At 38.2% G+C, this 20,041-nt stretch overlaps 4 protein-coding genes across 6 annotated transcripts; 1 reads left to right on the top strand and 3 right to left on the bottom strand.

The window, feature by feature from the left end:
• Positions 1-4,337: 4,337 nt before the first annotated feature.
• Positions 4,338-8,304, bottom strand: LOC117786317 (transient receptor potential cation channel subfamily V member 5). Its single transcript, XM_034624504.1, has 8 exons — positions 7,906-8,304; positions 7,579-7,805; positions 7,361-7,514; positions 6,597-7,251; positions 6,299-6,525; positions 5,648-5,799; positions 5,058-5,589; positions 4,338-4,646 (listed from the first exon to the last, which is right to left on the bottom strand). The coding sequence occupies exons 1-8, from the start codon at positions 8,302-8,304 to the stop codon at positions 4,473-4,475; spliced, it is 2,520 nt and encodes an 839-aa protein (XP_034480395.1). The 3' UTR covers positions 4,338-4,472.
• An 870-nt stretch (positions 8,305-9,174) lies between these two features.
• Positions 9,175-13,820, bottom strand: LOC117786318 (cationic amino acid transporter 2). Of its 2 annotated transcripts, none has more exons than XM_034624505.1 (5): positions 13,624-13,820; positions 11,466-11,833; positions 11,089-11,349; positions 9,962-10,744; positions 9,175-9,899 (listed from the first exon to the last, which is right to left on the bottom strand). In XM_034624505.1, exons 1-5 carry the CDS (start codon positions 13,647-13,649, stop codon positions 9,451-9,453), a joined length of 1,887 nt encoding a protein of 628 aa, XP_034480396.1. In that variant the 5' UTR covers positions 13,650-13,820; the 3' UTR covers positions 9,175-9,450. The 2 variants fall into 2 exon arrangements, with proteins under 2 accessions (XP_034480396.1, XP_034480397.1); XM_034624506.1 differs by lacking the exon at positions 13,624-13,820 and adding an exon at positions 12,458-12,708.
• A 1,054-nt stretch (positions 13,821-14,874) lies between these two features.
• Positions 14,875-18,415, top strand: LOC117786319 (arylsulfatase B). Of its 2 annotated transcripts, none has more exons than XM_034624508.1 (6): positions 14,875-14,888; positions 16,132-16,273; positions 16,332-16,491; positions 16,556-16,782; positions 16,834-17,253; positions 17,318-18,415. In XM_034624508.1, the coding sequence occupies exons 2-6, from the start codon at positions 16,160-16,162 to the stop codon at positions 18,119-18,121; spliced, it is 1,725 nt and encodes a 574-aa protein (XP_034480399.1). In that variant the 5' UTR covers positions 14,875-14,888; positions 16,132-16,159; the 3' UTR covers positions 18,122-18,415. The 2 variants fall into 2 exon arrangements, with proteins under 2 accessions (XP_034480399.1, XP_034480398.1); XM_034624507.1 differs by having other exon boundaries at positions 14,881-15,205.
• On the bottom strand, positions 18,401-19,083 carry LOC117786321. Its single transcript, XM_034624510.1, has 2 exons — positions 18,950-19,083; positions 18,401-18,888 (listed from the first exon to the last, which is right to left on the bottom strand). The coding sequence occupies exons 1-2, from the start codon at positions 19,017-19,019 to the stop codon at positions 18,416-18,418; spliced, it is 543 nt and encodes a 180-aa protein (XP_034480401.1). The 5' UTR covers positions 19,020-19,083; the 3' UTR covers positions 18,401-18,415.
• Positions 19,084-20,041: the final 958 nt, after the last annotated feature.

Here is a 20,041-nt window from a genome sequence, read left to right as displayed (position 1 = left end):
ATATTAATTAATTTATTGATTCTACAATTTCTAAAATAGTATCTTTGCAGTCTTGCTTACCCGTAACTAAAGTTAGCTGATATTTTGTCTAAGCAATTAGATTATCCACCCCAACAGCATTTAAATTGTACTTAATAATTTCTTACAGGGCATCTCTCTAGTTGTGCAAGTCCATTCGTGTTCAACGCTTTGCTGTGGCTTCTTGTAATTAATTTCACTCATTTGGCAAATGGGTTTGATGCAGTTACAAAGTCAAAGGGTTTCATTGCGCGTGCTTAATGCTGTCAAAGATCAAAGTGGAATTTCAGCAATAGGAAAACCGCTTCGACACCTTTATTCACCCAGCCGACCAACAAGTCCAATTCACCCAACCAACCACCCACTCTCTGAGTCCATTTGTTTACTTGTTTATTTGTGTTTTTCTTTTTAAATGCAACTTTTATTGTGGTGCGTATTTTCACTCAAGTGATTTGATTTTGCGAATTGAATTTATTTCAATTCGACTCTTAAGTATGTATGCATACCTCCTATCGCCTTTCAATCTATCAGTCAGTCAGTCAGTCAGTCAGTCAGTCGGTCTGTCTGTCTGTCTGTTTCGTTTGTCGATTTGTTTGTTTAGCGTCTCCCGCGAGACTCAAGTGGCAAAACATTATTTTGTTCAGGAAATTCAATTAAAACTTTGCGGTTTTTTGTTAACACCCCCCGCAAATAAACGTCAAGTGGTTCCCAATCAAAGCGAGGCGTATTCTCACAGAAGAGAATGTAGAAAGGTAGAGAAAGAAATTCAGATAGGGAGAGAGAGAGAAAGAGACAAAAAGAGCAAGACAAGTCAAGATGAGTTTTTCACAATTTAATCTGTGATTAAATTAAAAATCTTTAATTTAAGGCATTAGTTTCATAAGTCTAAACACTAGAATAAAATTTAATTATTGTTTGGATATTTAGATTATAAAAAATATTACCCAAATCCCAGGAAATCACATATAAAGATACTCTCTCCGAAACTCTACTATTTTCTACGATCAATAACATAATTCTTTTTGAATTCTAACAATTTAAAGAATTAGCAAAATTACCAGTCACAAAATAATTGATCTCTATTATTTCAAGTACACTTAGACTGCTGAAGATACTTTCCAAAAACAAGACAGGATATCTCTGTAATTTAGTAGATTCCAAACGACTTCCTCATGCGAATTCTTTTCCTTAATTTCTAATCATTTAAGGTCTCCACATTAAGAATTCATCATTTAATAGATTTCTAGCTTTCTCACTCAAGCACTCTTGAACAGACGCACTAAACTAACCAAATTTGTATTGTCCAACCTTTCAATGCACTCCATAATCCAATGACATATAATCAATAGATGATTCTAGAACTGTAACACAAGTGCGAATGTAAATGACAAGCACGAACAATCAAAATAAACCCCAAAATTCTACCAAAAAAAAAACTTTGATATTTATATGAAAGTATTGTAATAAATGGAAAACCATTGCTAATAACCACACAATAGTCACATGGTGGAGTTAAATACTCTGTGCTGAGACAAACTCCCAATAAAATAACTTAATATTTAATATTTATTCGAATATAATAGTTGATTATCTAATATCTAATGCCTTAAAGTTAACTTTGTTATTTAATATTTCCATATAGTGAGAAATTCTAATTCATTTTAACACACATGTGTGGTAAAGTCATTTCATTTTAAAGAAGTTTAGTTACTTCGCTTTGACTGTTTAAATAAATATGTTCAACACAATACCATAAACCCTTTTAGGGTTGCCACCTATAACACAATTTAGTTTTATCGCTTTGGCAGCGTAAATCAATAGTCAAATAGCTGAAATGCAAATAGAATTAACAAAGGTCAAGCAAATCCAGCAACCCTTGCCATTTACACCCACACACACACACACACACAATCCCACTCCACTTCAAACTGTCTAAATAAATTGCAAGCATTTTTTTTATGCTTTGCTTTTATTTGCATAAATAATTTAGTTTAAATAAACTCAAAGAACGCTTGAAACTTTGAAGCAAAGATTTAAGAAACGCCGTGGAAAGTGAGGAAGAGAAGGGGGGACTCCCAGGTGAACTGGCACCCCAGCTATAATTTTTATTTAAATGTACCATTGATTTGAATACTTTTTGCATTTCTCTTTTGGTCCAAAGAAAAAGTCCCAAAGGACTCTCGTTTGTGTTTCGGGTTTGTTCTCCAAAGATTTGTCAAGTGTTTGGGCTACGTTGGCAAAAGAACAAGTCGCAAACAAACGCGTTAGTTAGTTTAAAAGAAATATAAATAAATAAAAAAGTGAAAGAAATGTGAAAAATAATAATAAAAATCAAAGCAATCAACGGAACGCGACTGCCGCATTTAAAAGTCATTTGCAACGCCCCTCGAAAGCCGCTAAACGTGCCTCATAAACTGTTTTTCCCGGGAAATGTCGGTAACATTTTCCGCCTCTTTACGTTTTTATTGTTTTACAATGTTGTGAGTGTGTGTGTTTGAGTAATTAAACAATTTTGCCAACTTTCTCGAGCAGCTCGAACTTGAGTTTTTACCCGAGTCACGATTTTACGACTTGGGAAATTAACAAGTTGAGATCAGGATCGGGATCGGGCATCTTTATGGACATGCAAAAACTCGCACGGTTATTTTCAGAATAGAAAGCGCCTAGGGGAGGTCAGCCCAAAGTCTTGCCAAAAATAAAATGAATGCACATAAAATTATACATACACTGATAAAAAATATGTTCTAAAATCAAGATTTTGGTCCCAAACTAAGAATTTTGGTCTAAAAAATGCGTCGAGAACATAATATTCTTAGATTAAGAAAACATGGTGTTAAAATGTTCTTATTTTAAGAACAAAATATTTAAGATGAATGATCTTGATTTTAAAAGTTAGTTCTTTTTTCAGTGTATTTTTTCTTTATTTTTTTTTGGGTTACACAAAAGGAAGTGGGCGTCCTTTTGCACCCAATCCCATTGCCATTGCCATTGCCAGCTGCCCCATTAGCAGGCACAATGGTGTGGCAACAAAGGTCCTGGGGACATTGCTGGCAAAACATGTGATTAAATTGTCGCTTACAACGAATTCGACACCTCGCCAGGACTCTGTAATTACATAGCAAAAGGACGAGAGTGCCGAGAATCAACTGCCCGAACAATCAGAGAGAATAAAGCGAAAGACAGAGAGTGAGCAAGAACTGAGTGAGAACAGTCCAAAAGCCAATCCAGAGCTGGGAAAACGTATTGCGGATGTGACTAAAATACTATATATTCAAATGCTGGCATTGTTGTGATCGGCAAGGGTTGCCACCATATCATTAACGCCGCTAGCCGCGCTGTGGTGCCCATTGTGCAACCGCAGCTCAAGGGTTGTAGCTGCCACTGACAGTGGGAACCGTTCAACGAAGTCGCAAAAAGCTGACCAAAGCACTTACACTGAGCGAAATGGCGAGTGCTACACTTAATAAAATTAGGATAATGGAAATAGGGTTGCAAATAATTATGTTAACAAACATGTGAAAATTTTAAAATTTAAAAAAAGTATCTTGTAAATTCTATATCATTTTTTTACAGTGCATGCAAGTCTTGGCAAGTATCGTGCTCGTCACAGCATGTCCTAAATTGCTCTATTCAGATGCAATTAAAGTCAAGCTGGGCTTGCTGAGCAAAGGATTCAAAAGACTAAAGCCTGCAGTGATTCAAGAGCTAGATCGCTGCTTTTTAACACTTTCAATAGCACGGATGAACATGAAAAGGGAATGGCATCTACAGATCTTATAGCGTTCACAAACAAACAATAAGGACTAAACGTTTCCGGTGTATCCAGGCATTAGATTTTTGTTTCGCTAAAAAATTGAATGAAAAAAGAGAATCCCACGCATTGTCGATCGCCGATCGCTGATCATCATATCGATTTTGAGCCATCTCAAAGGATCCTTTGTTTGTGTGCACTTGCACCCTCGCCTCTGATGAGTCGGAGCAAGGACAATGAAAGGTGTCATGGTCCTTTGCAACAGTTGCAATTACGTAATCAAGATGCAGAGGACTGAAAAAAAGAAAATAATCTCTTGTTTGATAGACGGATGTTACCAAGGATATGCCGAAGAAGCAGACAGACAGACACTCTACTCCTCCCCCCACATCCTTTGAAACGGATTTATTGGCCAGACGTGCATAATAAAAATGATTATTATCATTCAAATGGCGCATTATTGGCACCCTCCATAGAAGGCGGACTGTTTGTCATGTCGTAAAGCTGAGTTTTATGATACGCATACGAATGCCAATTAAGGACATAAGTTTGTAAGGACAAGTTATTGTTGCTGGTGGTTGAAACCGCTCATAGACTAAACATTTATTGCACAATGTGAACAAATTTGGTTAACAGCAATTCCAAAATACAAGCGACCGCCATTGGTTCAATAAAACTTGAACTAAACCTAATTCACAGGACTTTACAGATTGTTATTCTCCATGCTGTCTGTTTTGGGCATGGTGCCAAAGAACTTCTCGTATTCCTGCTGGCGACGATGAGCTCGTGCTTCTCGCTCCATTTGACGCTTCTTGGAGAAGCGCTGATGAATGCGTTTCATTTCCTGCACCTCCTTCATCTCCTCCTTCTCCTCGTCCTGCAAGAATTGCATTAAATCAAAGACAATATGTATATGTTGCTTCTTCTTCTTTTAGCCTCACACTATGCAAATTTAAGGTGTCTAGCTCTTACAATTTCTGTGATCGACACTTTGATACAGTCAGCTCGACAAAGTCATTTTGCTGATCAAGAATATATATACATACTTTATTGGATCGGAGAAACATGCTGCTTTTTCCCTTCAGGATCAAAGTACCTAAAATTTAAGGCATCTAGCTCTTACAGTTTCTAAGATTGTTTCTTTCTTACAGACAGACAATTTAGGACATCTGCTCAGTAGAATCAACTTGCTGATTAAGAATATATAAATTTTAAATGATCCTAGCTGCCTTCTTCTTCCTATTAAATGCTTTGAGTAACAAGTATGAAAATCCATTATCCAACTCACCGTCATGTTTAAACGTAGAACCAGAGCACGTCTTCCATCCGACATGGACTGACTGTAGTGCATGAAGTTCTTGAGACGTTCCGCTGGCGGAACACTCCGCTCCACGACGAGGACAATGCGTGCCCATTGGCGTTGCCACTCGTTGCGTATTTCGGCTATCTTCTGATACGTATTACCCATCATGGCAATCAACATGTTGACCAGCAGCACACTCACAATCACCATGAACAGAAAGAAGAGTATCTTCGCTTCGTACTCATGCTGTGTGGACACCATCGCACCATAATAATCCCCAAAGTTCGTTAAGGACATTAGGAACATGGCCACAATAGATTCCATTGGCGAGGGCATTGGATTTGATTCAGCATCCTGATCCTCCGGCGTCGAAGGATTATCGAAGGTGAGAAATATTATATAAAAGGCTTGAGAGAAGCCCAAGACAAACACCAGGTAGATGGAGACGAATCGCAGCAAATCTCCCATTACCATGCGATATATCATCACAACGAAGGGTCCAACGGTCTTAAAGCCACTATAATTGAAAAAGAGGTAAAGGATATCCTGTTAAATTAATGAGGAGTTATACGCACCGACAGAAGAATAGAAAGTAGGGAGCTGTGGTCAACATTATCACAACCGTCACATGATCATCGATTTCGGTTAGACAGGACACTCTTAGCCAGGGTATGGTCATCATCAGCGCACAGGAGAAGAGAAACATAACACGCGATGGGGCTGTCATCTAAAATAAAATATTTGGAGTTGGATAGAACGCATTAAAATCTAGTCTTCAGTTTCCAAGAGGAAAGTTTAGAGTTTGTATCGAGTGTATTATGATATTTTTTGCCAAGTTCTTCTTATATTGAGGTGGTGAGAATGTGTTCATCAGGGATTGTGGCTTTCGTTGTTCCTAACTGAACTATTTCAATTCTTCAACATTTGAAATCAAGTTTGTTTTTCTTTCTTATTTTAAACTAACAAATTTCCTTTTGTCCTTTTCTACTAATATATCAGATAACTGAGAATTTGACTCCAAAAATATTTTGTTCTAATGTTTTCTTTATGAAGAAATCAAAATAATTTTAGAATTTTAATTTTACACATTTTGGAAAGAGTTCAGTTGATTTGGCGTGATATTTTTTACTCTAGCTAACATTGTATTAAGTTTTTCCAAATTTTCTTGCATTTTTTAGCTTTTTTCATATTTTTCTTACTTTCTGAAGAGCTCACTTTGAGCTTACCAAATTTTCGATGAACATTTTGTATCCTAAAAAGCGAGCCTCTCTCAAGGCCACAAGTAGATAGAGTATGGCACCCACAAAGTTGATTAACTCGGCTATAATGCGCAGTTTGGCCAAATCGGATTCCAGATTCATAAGTGGACACTGGGCATAGGTTTGCCACCAGGCAGGCAAGGTTTCCACCTCATTAGGATCGTAATATTCGGTGAAGTTTAGCCAAAAGGTTTCTGCAATAGGAATTAAAAATGATTTAAGAGGAAATTTTTAAGTCCTACTGGGAAATATAAATAGGACTAACTGTATTCGGTGCTGGAGGTGCCACGTTTGGAGTGTTGATTACCCAAACTTCCATTGATGTAGAGATCGTGTTGGGAACTGCCATTTGAGGACGGTAGGGATGTGCCCTCCTGCTCCTCATCTTCATCGTCTTTAGCCTCAGGACCCGGTCGCAATATAAAGCTGAACAGCGATATGAGAAAGTAGAAGGCAAACATGTAGAACTGTTTGTAGAAACGGGATTTGCAGAAAGTGTCCCATTTGGTCTTCAACAGATCAATGACCACACCATCCAGCAACTCCAAGTGCTCCAGCTTATCCCCAAAGACAACAAAATTGAGCACCGAATCCTTGTTAATATTTCCCGTCTCCTCGTTGATGGTGTCGATCATGAGCAAAGGATACGCGGCACATGTAATGCTTCCCAGTTGCCAATAAATCTCCCGCTCAATGCTCATCACATGGAAGAACATCTCGACACGTCCCAGCTTTGCTGCCAGTGTCAATGGCGTCAGATTCTGCACGTTCTTTATGTGAATATTGGTTCCCACCTCGTAGCCCACGTCAAACATCTCGATCTTCTCATAGATGACCAGCATATGCAGCACGGTATTACCATTGGTGTCCTGGAAATCCGGATCGGCACCACGAGCCAGTACCAGGCGAAAGCACTCTTCCTAAAAAGAGTATAGAGTTGGAAAGTAGTCAGTTGGGAGTGCATAACTACGAAATACCCTGCATCCAATATTTCAATAGGTGCTTTTTAGGCAGAACTGAATCAATCACCTGAGACAGACAGGCGGCAAAGCTTAAGGGGTACTCCCCCCAGTAGACATAGCCATCATAGTTGGTAATCGGCTGCAAGGCAACGTACTCGTGATCCGGTGAATCCGTTCGGGAAGCCTTTGTATCCTCCGCGGACATGAAGGCGCCACAGCAGCTGTTGAAGAGTATGCAATAATAAAAGATACTACTACTGTAACAGCTACTACTACTCCATTTACCGTTCCTGGACATCAGCATTGGCATCCAGCAGATACTTGACCATTGCAGGATCCTCATTGACAATGGCAATGTGCAGCACACTCTCTCCATAGTACTCATCACTCATGTAGATGTCCAATATGAGTTTGGGATAGAACTTTAACAGACGCTTAGCCAAATCCGCATGCAAGGAGGAGGCATTAAGCAGGCACAGATGTAGGATGGTCTCTCCCACTGCTCCACGCATCTAGGAAAAATAATACAGAGTTCAGAGTACAGAGTAAAAATCATATTAATAATTAAAATAAAAAACAACAGGAAGAAAAAGAAATAAAAATGTTGCTCACATTTAGATCCCAGCATACGAATCGATAGGCACTTGGATTCGAAATGTATTCCGCCTCGGATACCTCAGGACAATAATCGTGTATGTTGAAGTCATCATCGGGATTCTCGAGAGCGCGTATTTCGGGCAATTGCCTCGTTCGAGGTCTGTCCCGATTGCGCAGCAGCACCAGCTTCGATATGGGAAAATAACGGCCAGCGCCCTTGTTATATAAAAAGGGTTCAACCTTCGTTTTGATCGCATGGTCAATTTCCGCAAACTGTTTGGTTTGACAGGCGCGTTTCATCATGTCCACCAAAAGGCCACCGCCCTTGAGATTCACAAATTTGTAGAGGGCTTGAGTGGAGACGCCCGCCTGTTTTTTGACTCCGCTGGTCACATTGCTCTCGGTATTTCCCATGATGCCAGAGAATTCAGCTGATTAGCGATTCGATGATAAATCACCGCAAATCTTTCAGCTTTTTTTGCTTTTTCTAATTTTTATAACGCGACATTGCTGAATTTTCACAATTCATTTCCGTTTTTTCACGTTTTATTTTCGTTGTGCTCTTGCTTCTTGTCTGTTTTTATCCTTCGAGTGAGCATCGATTAAACATTCCATTGAATTGAGCGTTGCCAATGCAACAGCTGAACTTGAGCTCAATTTATTGTTTACAATCAGTTGCCAGGACATCAAACTTGTTGCATTTGTTCAACAAGTCTCTTTCGTCCTTATCCTCAATCATCGAAAACTTGTGGATTGCCAAACAAAAACTTGAACTTATCGTGTTTGTTATGGCCTTGCACTTTTATGTTGAACTACTTTTATAAATGTAAGCATATGAGTTCTGACCGTTATCTCAAACTGTTGCCACATTGATGAGCTGAAATTCCTTTACATTACTACTCCATAGCATTGAAATTTTTCTAGATTATTTAAACAAGAAAACTCAAGCAATTTTCTATTAATTATTCATGTTATATTAGAGTTATAATCGTTATTTGTATCATTCAAGTATTCCAACGATTAAAAACAATTCTAAATTTATATTAACTGCCTTTTAAAAATACAGATGGCATGGTCACTCTAATTTGAATTTGCCAAGCGTTCACAGCCAACTTCAAGTAGCGCAGCTGTTAACTCTAAGTGCGTTAACAGACTCTATTTTGCGTCAACATGGGATAACAGTATGTAAAAACCAAAACTAACGTTAAGCATTTAAGTATTTCAAAAATCTCTAATAAAATACAATCTCTAATACGTAATAAATCAAATTAATAATGAAAATTATTATGCTGTTTCATACTTGTTTATTGCTTTAAGCTTTTCTTATTGTACTTTGTAAACAATTTTTGGTTTCTATTTATAATTATTAAATATATATGATAGTGTTTCGAGCAGGACAGAAATTTACGTATATTTACATACATAATAAATATGAGTGTTGTGTGTTTGGGCTAATGCTGGGTGATAAAAAGTGAAACTTAATTCTACACTTAACAAAAATATCTTTTCTTTTCATATGTTTTTGCAGTAAAAAGCAAAATATGAGCATGTAAAAAATACCTAAGATGAGCTATGCATCAATATCAGAGGCACCTCGTTGCCATATTTGGAACGATCCTGACTAAGGAGCGTTGTATCGCTGGAATCCCGCAGCAGGGTAATGGAATTGTTGCGTTGTTCCCTCTGTCGCAAGCGACTGTGGCGAATGCCATATGACAGAAAGATGGCCAGGCCAATAGTGATCCATATGCTGAAACGTATCCAAGTCATAATGTCCAGTTTGATCATCAAATAGATGTTAATTAGTATGGAAATGCCGGGCAGCCAAGGCACCAGCGGCACCTTGAAGGACAACTGAACGCCCGAGGTGGGTTGGCGAGAGATGATAAACAGCATGAGTATCAGAGGGATGCCACCGAGAATTAGCAGCAGCACATCGAACTGAGTAGTATGAGCCAGATCCTCCTCGAATTTGGTAAGAATCTGTGAGAAGATCAGACTCCAGATTGCTGTAAGAAATAAACAATAAGTTAAATTATTAATATAACTCATAGTATTTATTTCAACTTACAGAACAGAGTAACCATGACAGTGACAACGCGCGATGTCTGTCTGGTGGATATCGTTTGGCCATTGAGATTGAATAGACGACGCCACAGGGAGCAGGATTGTTCCTGGCCCGGGTTGACGCGTCCGTTGCCGATAATACGACTATCCCGACGGTCGTCCACCTCGTAACGCAGCATCAGCACACAACTGGCCACCATGGAGTAGGCCAACAGTGTGCCAATAGACATCATGTTGACCAGCTGGCTAAGATTAAAGATGGCAGCCAGAATGCCACACAACAGACCCGTCAGTATGGTGCCCTTAAAGGGTGTCTTGTACTTGGTGCTAATCTCGCCCAGACACTTAAACAACAGTCCATCATTGGACATGGCAAACACAATGCGAGGCAAGGGAAACATGGCACCCATCAGACTGGCGCACAGTCCAAACATGGCACCAATGGTCACCACATACTCGGCCACATGCCAGCCGTAAATGCGAAAGACGTGTGGAAGTGGAGCACTCTCGTCCTGGGCGTAGTATGGCAGCATCATGGTCAACACGGTGGATACACCAAAGTAGGCCAGAAAGATCATCGCCAGCGATACGATCACAGCAAATGGAATTGATTTCTTAGGATTCTTAGCCTCCTCGCCGGCAGTGGCAATGCAATCAAAGCCAATAAAGCCATAAAAACAAACAGCGGCTCCCTTGATGATGCCAGAGACTCCGTAAGGCATAAAGCCGCCATTGCCGTAACCCTCAGGCACTTCCGACTTTGGTATGCTCCAGTTTTTGCTGGAAACTATAAGAAATAACGACAAATTAAATACGGAAATTAAATGGCAGCCTAAACTAAATTAGAATTAATAGAAACAATATGATCGATTTCATTAAACAAGCGCGGCTAACTTCTGTGCAATTTATCGATAAGCTGTCGCAAAAATTGTATGCGATCTTAAATCCTTGAGGGCGTGACGTCACAAGTTCGTAACTTATCGATAACATAACCGCTCTGTTAAACGATATCTAATGTTACTGTGAAGATACATTTACACTGTAAATGTTACAGATATTCAAGTAATTGTGTTGCGAATTTTATGTGTTGTCAAAATAATTAGAAATGTAAAAAAACATTCTCCGACTTACCCTTGAAAAGTCCTGCGATGATGACAAACAGCACAACGCCCAGATTGAGCATGGTGAAAACATTATTCACCCTGGTGGATTCTTTGGCGCCAGATGCAATTGCCCAGGAGAACAGTATGGTGACAATGAAGGCAAACAAATCCGGATACGCACTCAAGCCGTGCACGTTGATGGGCAGATGCTCTGCAAGGAAATCACGCATGGCATATCCGCACAGAGAGTCCAGATACGTGCTCAACCCCTTGACAACACTGGCGGAACCTACAATATCCATACGGCGAATCAATGAATCAATAACAAATATATTAATATTTTTGTGCCATTTGCTAACCAATTAGTTTCATCAATTAGATGTCGGCGGCGCCAATAAAACTTACCGATTGCGTATTCTAATATGAGATTCCAGCCGATGAGAAACGCGATGAACTCTCCAATGGTCACATAGCTGTAAATGTAGGCAGATCCCGCCTTGGGAACACGTGCGCCAAATTCCGCATAACAAAGTCCGGCAAAGATCGAGGCAACGGCGGCGATTAGGAAACTGATGACGACAGCAGGACCGGCATGACTCTTGGACACCTCACCGGCAAGCACATAGACACCCACACCTAGGGTGCTACCAATGCCCAGGGCTGTCAGATCAAAGGCGGATAACACCTTGGCCAGCTTCGATTCCGATGAATCCTCCAGCGGCTTACGGCGTGTGAGCACGCGAAAAGCATTTGTCACGCTCCAATTGGGCATACTGCAATAATTGATGACAAGACGCAAATCTTGAATTGAGTGAGGTACGAATACTTTTTGCTTAGCTATACGAAATACGAAATACGAGTATGTATCTGTTTTTACCCCGTGTAATTATTTGTATATCCATGTTAATCGAATCGACATATTAACACGTTCCCCAATTGTATGTCAAATTTATGTATACAATATTATTGAAAGCGGGTCGCGGTGGGTGGTTCCATTTGAATCCCAGCCCTGACATGGACATTTATAACCGTAAAGCCATAAGACAATTAGTGCGCGGGTGTTAATGCGCGATTTATAGTTCAGATTTCATTTATAGTAACGCGAAAGTCACTTGTCTTGTGACCGTCGGGGAAAATATCCATCATGACTAAGTGACAGAATGATTAAAGATCATTGATTGATCGATAAAAACATAAAGATCACCGATTTGAAATCGGTAGAGTCTTGTGATCTTTGTATAAAGTTTAATGTAAGGATATTTTTTTACAAGATTATAGAAGATTTTCAGTTATAATATCTAAAAGTCTTCTAAAATCCATTGACACATTATAAACGAAGAAGCCTTAAAATAAATTCTTTAAGATATAATTCCTATACTTAAGTTATTAATAATCACCTTTTTCAAATAATATAACCCTTTCTGTCAAATCTCTTGGTAAATATCGATCACTTGTTTGTTTTCCTCGCACAAAATATTTCTTTTTGCAAAGAATTCTTTAAATATCACAACAAATAGCCCATCATAGGGTTTGTGGCTTGCAAGTGTACCGAATCAAATTACGATATCAATATTAATAATAATAAACTGTTTTGATTTCGTTGTAAATTGAATTTCAGAACTCGATTGTCTCTTGCGCTCAAATTACTTCTGAACAGTTGGTGTGAATGCGAAGCCCGTTAAATACGAGCACGATTCCGGCAATCGTACAGACTTGAGATCGTGGTGAGTTTCCAGCCATTGGAAAGTCGAAATGTTGAGCACGCTTTTGGGGGTAGCGGGTGGGTTTCTACTGATGCGATCAGATCGATCCTCGTAACTGACCCGCCGTGAAACCGCAGAGAGATATTTCGCTGGTAAACACAAGTGACGGCTGCCCAGTTAAGGTTGTGTGTGTGTGTGTGTGTGTGACTTTGTTGATGTCGCTAATTAACAGTCGGTCAATCTGGCTAAGTATTAAGCAAACCGGGGTGGAAAAAACTTGGCCTATTCAACCTTTTGCTGCTTACACTGTCTTGATCGATTAGCGTGTTAACTTGTAGACATTTTAAATATAAAGGGACCCCAAGCAAATAAAAGTAATACAATTTTAAGGGTGGTTATGACTAAAATAGTTGATAAATGTTAGTTTAAATAGCAATTAATATAATTAAAATATTTGTTTTTCTTTTTAACAAACTGAAGATAGTTTACTAACTTTTTAAAAGCTTTCTTAAAATTATTTTTTTTTTATCTATGACTTGTTGTATGCATGCTCTCTCTATCTCTCTCCCTCTCTCCCTTACGCTCTTTCTACAGGGAATTTCTCAGTTGATCAATCACTGTTGAGCTGTGGAGTCTTGCAGTTTATTTTATTACATTATTACTAATTTAATATTGTTTGAAAAACTGATTTGCAGCTCAGCGGGGCTTTTGTTTATACTATTTTGTGCCACATTTCGCGTGGTCGTCAGGTGGGTGTTAAGTGTTATCTAAAAATAAAAGTGCTATTTGCATGCATTTACCGCTAATTTTAGACACTTGTAGCGTGCGTGTCAATGCCGGAGAAATGTCAGGTTACTTACCCAAAGAACTCCGAGAACTCATCCATTTTGTGTGTTCAATATTTCAATATCGATCAGTTCAATTTATTTCAATTGATTTGCCAGCTTTCTCTCATCAAATTTAAGTTAAATTTTCCACATGGAATATAGAAAAACGGAGCACAAACGCGTGCAAGAAGCAGCTGCGAGGAAAGTGAACGAGGTACTGCACACACATGTGCTCCGCTCTGCTTTGGTTTGGGTAACAAACATGTTGGGCCGCATACGAAACAAAAACAATTCAGCCAGCTGTCAGCTGCTCTATTCTGGCGCTCTTCTCTTTACTTTTGGCGCGAGAGAGTAACTGGGTTGCCAGCCACGCTGACAGCGACCAAATACTGCTACTTACTGACTTTGGTTAGCTGTTGCTTGACTTGACCTGACAACCCCAAAGAAAAAGCTCTCGCTGTTTTCAGCAGCCGGCAAAATCCAAGTTCCGCTCTTCCTCACTCTCACTCACACTTTTCCTCTCTTACCTCTTGCAGCTTATTCAATTGTCGCTATGCATTGCATCAGATCAGATTTGCCCATTTTCTGTGTACTTATTTTTTCGTTAGAAACTTTTGTTTGGGGATGCATTTGTTTTGGTTTTACAGCGTGACGCATATAAAGCATTTTTTTAACGAACAAGCAACAAATTAACCATCTTCTGCTAATTAATATGTGTTTTTAATAACACGTCCATTGACTGATACTCACCACATTTATAGCTCCAATTTTATGGTTTGTTGTTTATCATCATCACAATTTGATGACGTGTGGAGTAATTTGATTCATACATTTGAATCATGTGGACAATAGTTAAAATCAATATTTAATTTGAATAGCTTACGCTAAGCTACGTAAATTTGAATGCCCTAACGGTTTTTTGAATATTTATTTTTTTTTAGTTCTAAAGATGTCAGAGATTGACAAAAACACACACTTTTCTGATTTGGTACTTTTTATTTACATATTAAACATGTATTGTTCAGAATATATACTTTATTTATTCTCCAATAAGACATAAAGCCTCCATAACTAATAAAAGTTGCACTTATTTTGTCTCCTAAAAGTATGCTACAAAATATGAACGTTCAACATTTGGCCGTAATATCACATATCTTTTCTCAGCTCTCCGCTCTTTGCTCTGATCATCAATGATTATCACCCGCATGAGAGACAATGCTAAAGTAATGAATGAAAGCAACCGGTCTCGCAGCTCGGAATCCACACATGCAGTTTCAGTAGAGTGCGCGCTCTCAACGGTAACAGACGAGGGACCTGCCAAATATTTGATCTCGAGGGCAAATATAATATATTATAGCTCTGCCTTTAAATCGTGAATTTGCATTAATAATTGAGTATATAATGCGCTTGCAAAGCTGATAAGATCGACTTTTATTGTAAATGTTTGTGTGTGAAAGAACGTTAAAACTCTGTTTATAGAACCGAACCGATTGATTAGACTATTATTTGTTTGAGCATTTATTCATGCACGGTTGGAAAAAATAATAATAATAATCCATATTAAAATTGTTTATTTATAGTTATTTTGCCATCCACTAGTGAATTTACATAAAATGTTAGTACACAGTTAGTTATCAACTTATATACAATACAAATTATCAATGGATAATTAACACATTTTTTAAATACGTTTAATAATTGTAAAAAACAATGTTATGACAAAAAATTTTACTCACATTTTATAAGAAAAATTTTATCTATCAATCCACTGAGATTTATGAACTTTTGTAAAACCAATTAGAATTGCTTTCACATACAGAGCTATATCTGATATGGTTCTACAATTTCTACACCATATTGTCACAGCTCGTTATAAATAATTTCATGAAAACAAAAAATTTACTTATTTTAGTTTACCGATTTTTTAATACTCTTTAATTTTAAATATGGATAACAGTGAATAGCAAATTTTCAAATATAATTGACGTATATTAATATATAAATCATTATATTATTCTGAAATTTGATTTTTTCACCTCGATACAGGGTAACATCCCATCGAGTACAACTTAAAAAGGGCAACTTACGTGTCATTCGAGTTATAATCTGTAAATTAATTGAGCAGCAAGAACTTGTTGAAGTTACGATGAGTATTGTTAATAAGTTCCCGAAGTTAAGCAAAAATAATTAAAAAATGTGCAAAAGATCGTAAAATACTCATGTATAAATATTTCAGAAGTGTCATTAAATGCATTATTTAATTTCATGGCATTGGGTCCATTTAAATAACATATAACTAAAAATTGCTAATTGGGAATTAACTTAGTGTATTAGGTTCTAAAAAAGCAAAATGACTTACTCGTTTTTAATTTTATAAAATTATTTTTAAACTTTTTTAAATTAAATAACTTCTAAATAAGAACGAAACTCACATAACAGAAAAGTGCTTTCAAAAAGTAATTAAACAAAAAAAGTAAACTATCGTATTCCCACTCATTATGCAAATTTATCGCTATTGTTTTGTTGCTAATTTATTTGTAGTTACACGACCCCGTTCTAAGTCAGCGTAATGCGAACTATCGCTCTACTGTTGAATCTCATATTGGCCATAACGATAACAAATGGCCAAGACGATGATGAGGGTCGCAAGCCGCATATTATTATCATAATGGCAGATGATTTGGTAACTCCAGATGCAAATATTATAATTTGTATGGATGCGTTGACATTTTCTTTGCCAGGGCTTTGATGATGTGAGCTTCCGGGGATCGAATAGGTTTCTCACACCGAACATCGATGCGTTGGCCTACAATGGAGTTATAATCAACCAACTATATACACCCGCCATGTGCACGCCCAGCAGAGCAGCTCTGCTTACTGGCAAATATCCAATCAATACGGGTTAGTGATTCAACGTGAAGAGTTCATCGAACTACAAGGTTAATTAACCTGTTTTAAACTTTAGGCATGCAGCAATATGTGATCGTGAATGATCAACCCTGGGGATTGCCTTTAAATGAAACGACCATGGCTCAGATCTTTCGGGAGAGTGGTTATCACACGAATCTCTTGGGTAAATGGCATCTGGGAATGTCGCAGCGCAATTTTACACCCACCGAACGAGGCTTTGATCACCATTTGGGATATCTGGGTGCCTATGTGGATTACTATGACCAGACGTATAAGCAAAATGTAAGGATATATTCAGAACTATTATCTCCATTAAACCACATCTCACTGTAGGGCAAACCCTATGCTCGAGGACACGATTTCCGCGACGATTTAAAGGTCTCCCATAAACACATGGGTCACTATATGACGGATGTATTAACTGATGCTGCTGTGCAGCTAATCGAAAATCATAATGCCACCGCTCAACCCCTCTTCCTATTGCTCAGTCATTTGGCTCCACATGCCGCCAATACAGATGATCCTATGCAGGCGCCGATTGAGGAAGTATCTCAATTCGAGTATCTCACGAATATGACGGAACGTTACTATGCAGCGATGGTTTCACGGCTAGACAAGAGCGTGGGGCGTGTCATTGATGCACTGGCTCGCCAACAGCTGCTGGAGCAGAGCATAGTACTCTTTCTGTCGGACAACGGAGGTCCAACTGTGGGAGAACACTCCACTACAGCATCCAACTATCCACTGAGAGGCGTGAGTAGATTGATCCTTAGATTCGATCTATCCTAAGATAATACTGATATTTTCCATTTGACAGCAAAAGAACTCGCCTTGGGAAGGCGGACTACGCTCCTCGGCGGCCATTTGGAGCAAGAGGTTCTCAAGTCTTGGCAGAGTTTGGAGACAGCGTTTCTACATTGGAGACATACTGCCAACTTTGGCTGCTGCTGCAGGAATTCATCTGAAGGAGTCACTACAACTGGACGGTCTAAATCTGTGGCCAGCACTCATGTATGATTATGATTCGGTGGAGCGTGAGATTGTGCACAACATAGACGACTCGGTGCCATATTTATCCTATGTCGACGGCAGATGGAAGATTGTGAATGGCACCACCAACAAAGGTGAATATGATGGTTGGTTATCCGTGCGTCACAATGAATTCGATCCACGGGCTGATCACTATGAGGAGCTGATTAGGAACACCAGCGTGTGGCAGCAGCTAGAGCTGCTACGTGGCAACTTGACCTCAATAAACATCACCTCAATGCGAGAGCAGGCAACAGTGAAGTGTCGCAATCCAGATCCCGATGACAAACCGTGTCTGCCTCTGGAGGGTCCTTGTATCTTCGACATGGATGAGGATCCCTGTGAGCAGAACAATATATACGAGAAGGTTCGCGATGGACGTTTGATTGCTGATTATCTTGCCCGCATCGAGAAAATCAAAAGCAATGCACGTCCACCCGGCAATAAGCCATCTGATCCCAGCTGTGATCCACGTTATTACAACAATGAGTGGACCTGGTGGCAGGACGAACGCAATACAGGCGTCTCTGTATTACCAACTATTTTCCAGTATTTTCTAGTAATTTTATCGAGCCTTTGTTTGGTGTACTAACTATTGCTATATGTATATGTACATTGTACAATAGCTGATCTTACCATTAGTCACATATGTATATTATTGTATATTATCCACATCAGTTGATTAATTAGTTGACATTCCATAATAATAGAATTAAAAGAATAAAAGCCCCTGTTAAAGAATCTTTTATAAGCCATTTAACACTTCAATTATTCCACATTTAGTGCTCTCCTTATAAAAAATATCAATCGCATTTAATCTTAAGACATTTCTGTATGAGTCTTAGACGTAGATCACATTAACACACATATATTAAATACGATTCAATTAACAGACTGTTCCATTGATCTTTGATCTGGCGACGAGAATCTCGTACTTATCGAATTGACGCAGGGGCAAATCCTCGTTCTTGATAATGCACACCTTCCGGGATAGAAATAGAGTTCCAACTAACAAACCACCATCGGCCTTGGCACGGCACATATAAACATTTTCATTCCAATGTGTTGTTCCCACAGAAACTGCATTCCTCTCCTGGTAACCATCGAAGCTGCGAATCCACTCGAAGGAGACGTTATCCTCGGCAAGTAGCAGCTGATAGTTAACCAACCTGTAGCTCACAGTATCTGTGTTGAAGTAGGCAATGCCTTTTTCGGCAACAACACGAGCAGGCAGAATGTTGGTAGAATAAATAACGCGTCCTATATATGTGTAGTATCCATAGGGATCAAATCCTCCAATCACAGCATTAGCTGGCACGGTAATCGACAGATTTCCAGTCACCCATGTATACTCATTATCTTAAAAAAAACCAGGATTAGATCCAGCAGCTAAGACAGTTTTCTCCCTAGCATCTCTTACCATATGTCGAGGGCACAGCATAAACCGCGGCAAATAATCCGAACGCCAACAGGAGAGCAACTTTGTACATCTTAAAGCGATTCGAAAAAACTATTGAAGAATCGAACTATTTGGTTTCATTTTATATAGTAGCCATATCTATAAGTTATTACCGGTACTCGATTACATTAGATCGGCATGGGATTGAAGATTTATTGATATTTTCTTGGTAGCAAGTTTATCGACCCCGACAATTAATTGCTATAAATATATAGCAGGAAATTGTATAAAAGTTTGCTTTCACTATCTTTATAATGTGATAAAGTCACTACGTTTGTTATTCAATAAGATTAATATTATTTTTTTAAGACTATACAAATAGGTTGATCCTAAAAGTATGCTTTATATCTTCTTGTAGAAGTGATTGGATACTATTTAATGGATAGTTATATTAAATACAAAAATTCGAATCTTAAAGTAGATATTGGGATTTGGAATAAACTATCATCAGACCAGACAAAATGGACACTGATACAAAAATTTGCTTTTGTATTTTGATGTAGAATCAAAATATAGGCTAAATAATGATAAAATTAACATTGAAATCGCTTAAGATTTAACAAAGTTATGAAACTTTCATTCTTTAACTACAATTATTCAATAATTATTGACGTTTATTTATAGTTTGACTGCATCATTTGATGAAATGGTTGACTAAAATTTATTTTGTATTCAAAGCTTATCAATTTAAATTTTGATAATAAGCACTTATCTCATAATAATGCCGCAGCTTATCAATAAGGGATTCCCTGAGAGGTCTAACAACACAGACCAAAGTATTAACGACACAGTGGAACCTCCGGAATAAAGAACCAATAGATAAATACTTATGTAGCCTCTTATACAAATATTTTTATCTTACTTTAATTTATTTTCGAACTTAAAATTTTAATAATATACAAGACAATGCAGCTATTTGATGTTCGTTTTAGAGAAGCAAAACTGTATTAAGTACGTGTGCTTATCAATTGTAGGCACGTGTGAAATTATTTTGGTCATATATAGTTTAGTCATCTGTCATTCAAACCTTTGATTAATCAAGGAATAATAGTC

Source organism: Drosophila innubila, assembly GCF_004354385.1.
Source record: "Drosophila innubila isolate TH190305 chromosome 3L unlocalized genomic scaffold, UK_Dinn_1.0 0_D_3L, whole genome shotgun sequence".
Lineage (NCBI taxonomy): Eukaryota > Metazoa > Arthropoda > Insecta > Diptera > Drosophilidae > Drosophila > Drosophila innubila.
Note: the sequence above shows the minus strand (reverse complement) of the source record. Positions and strands in the feature narration are given on the sequence as shown.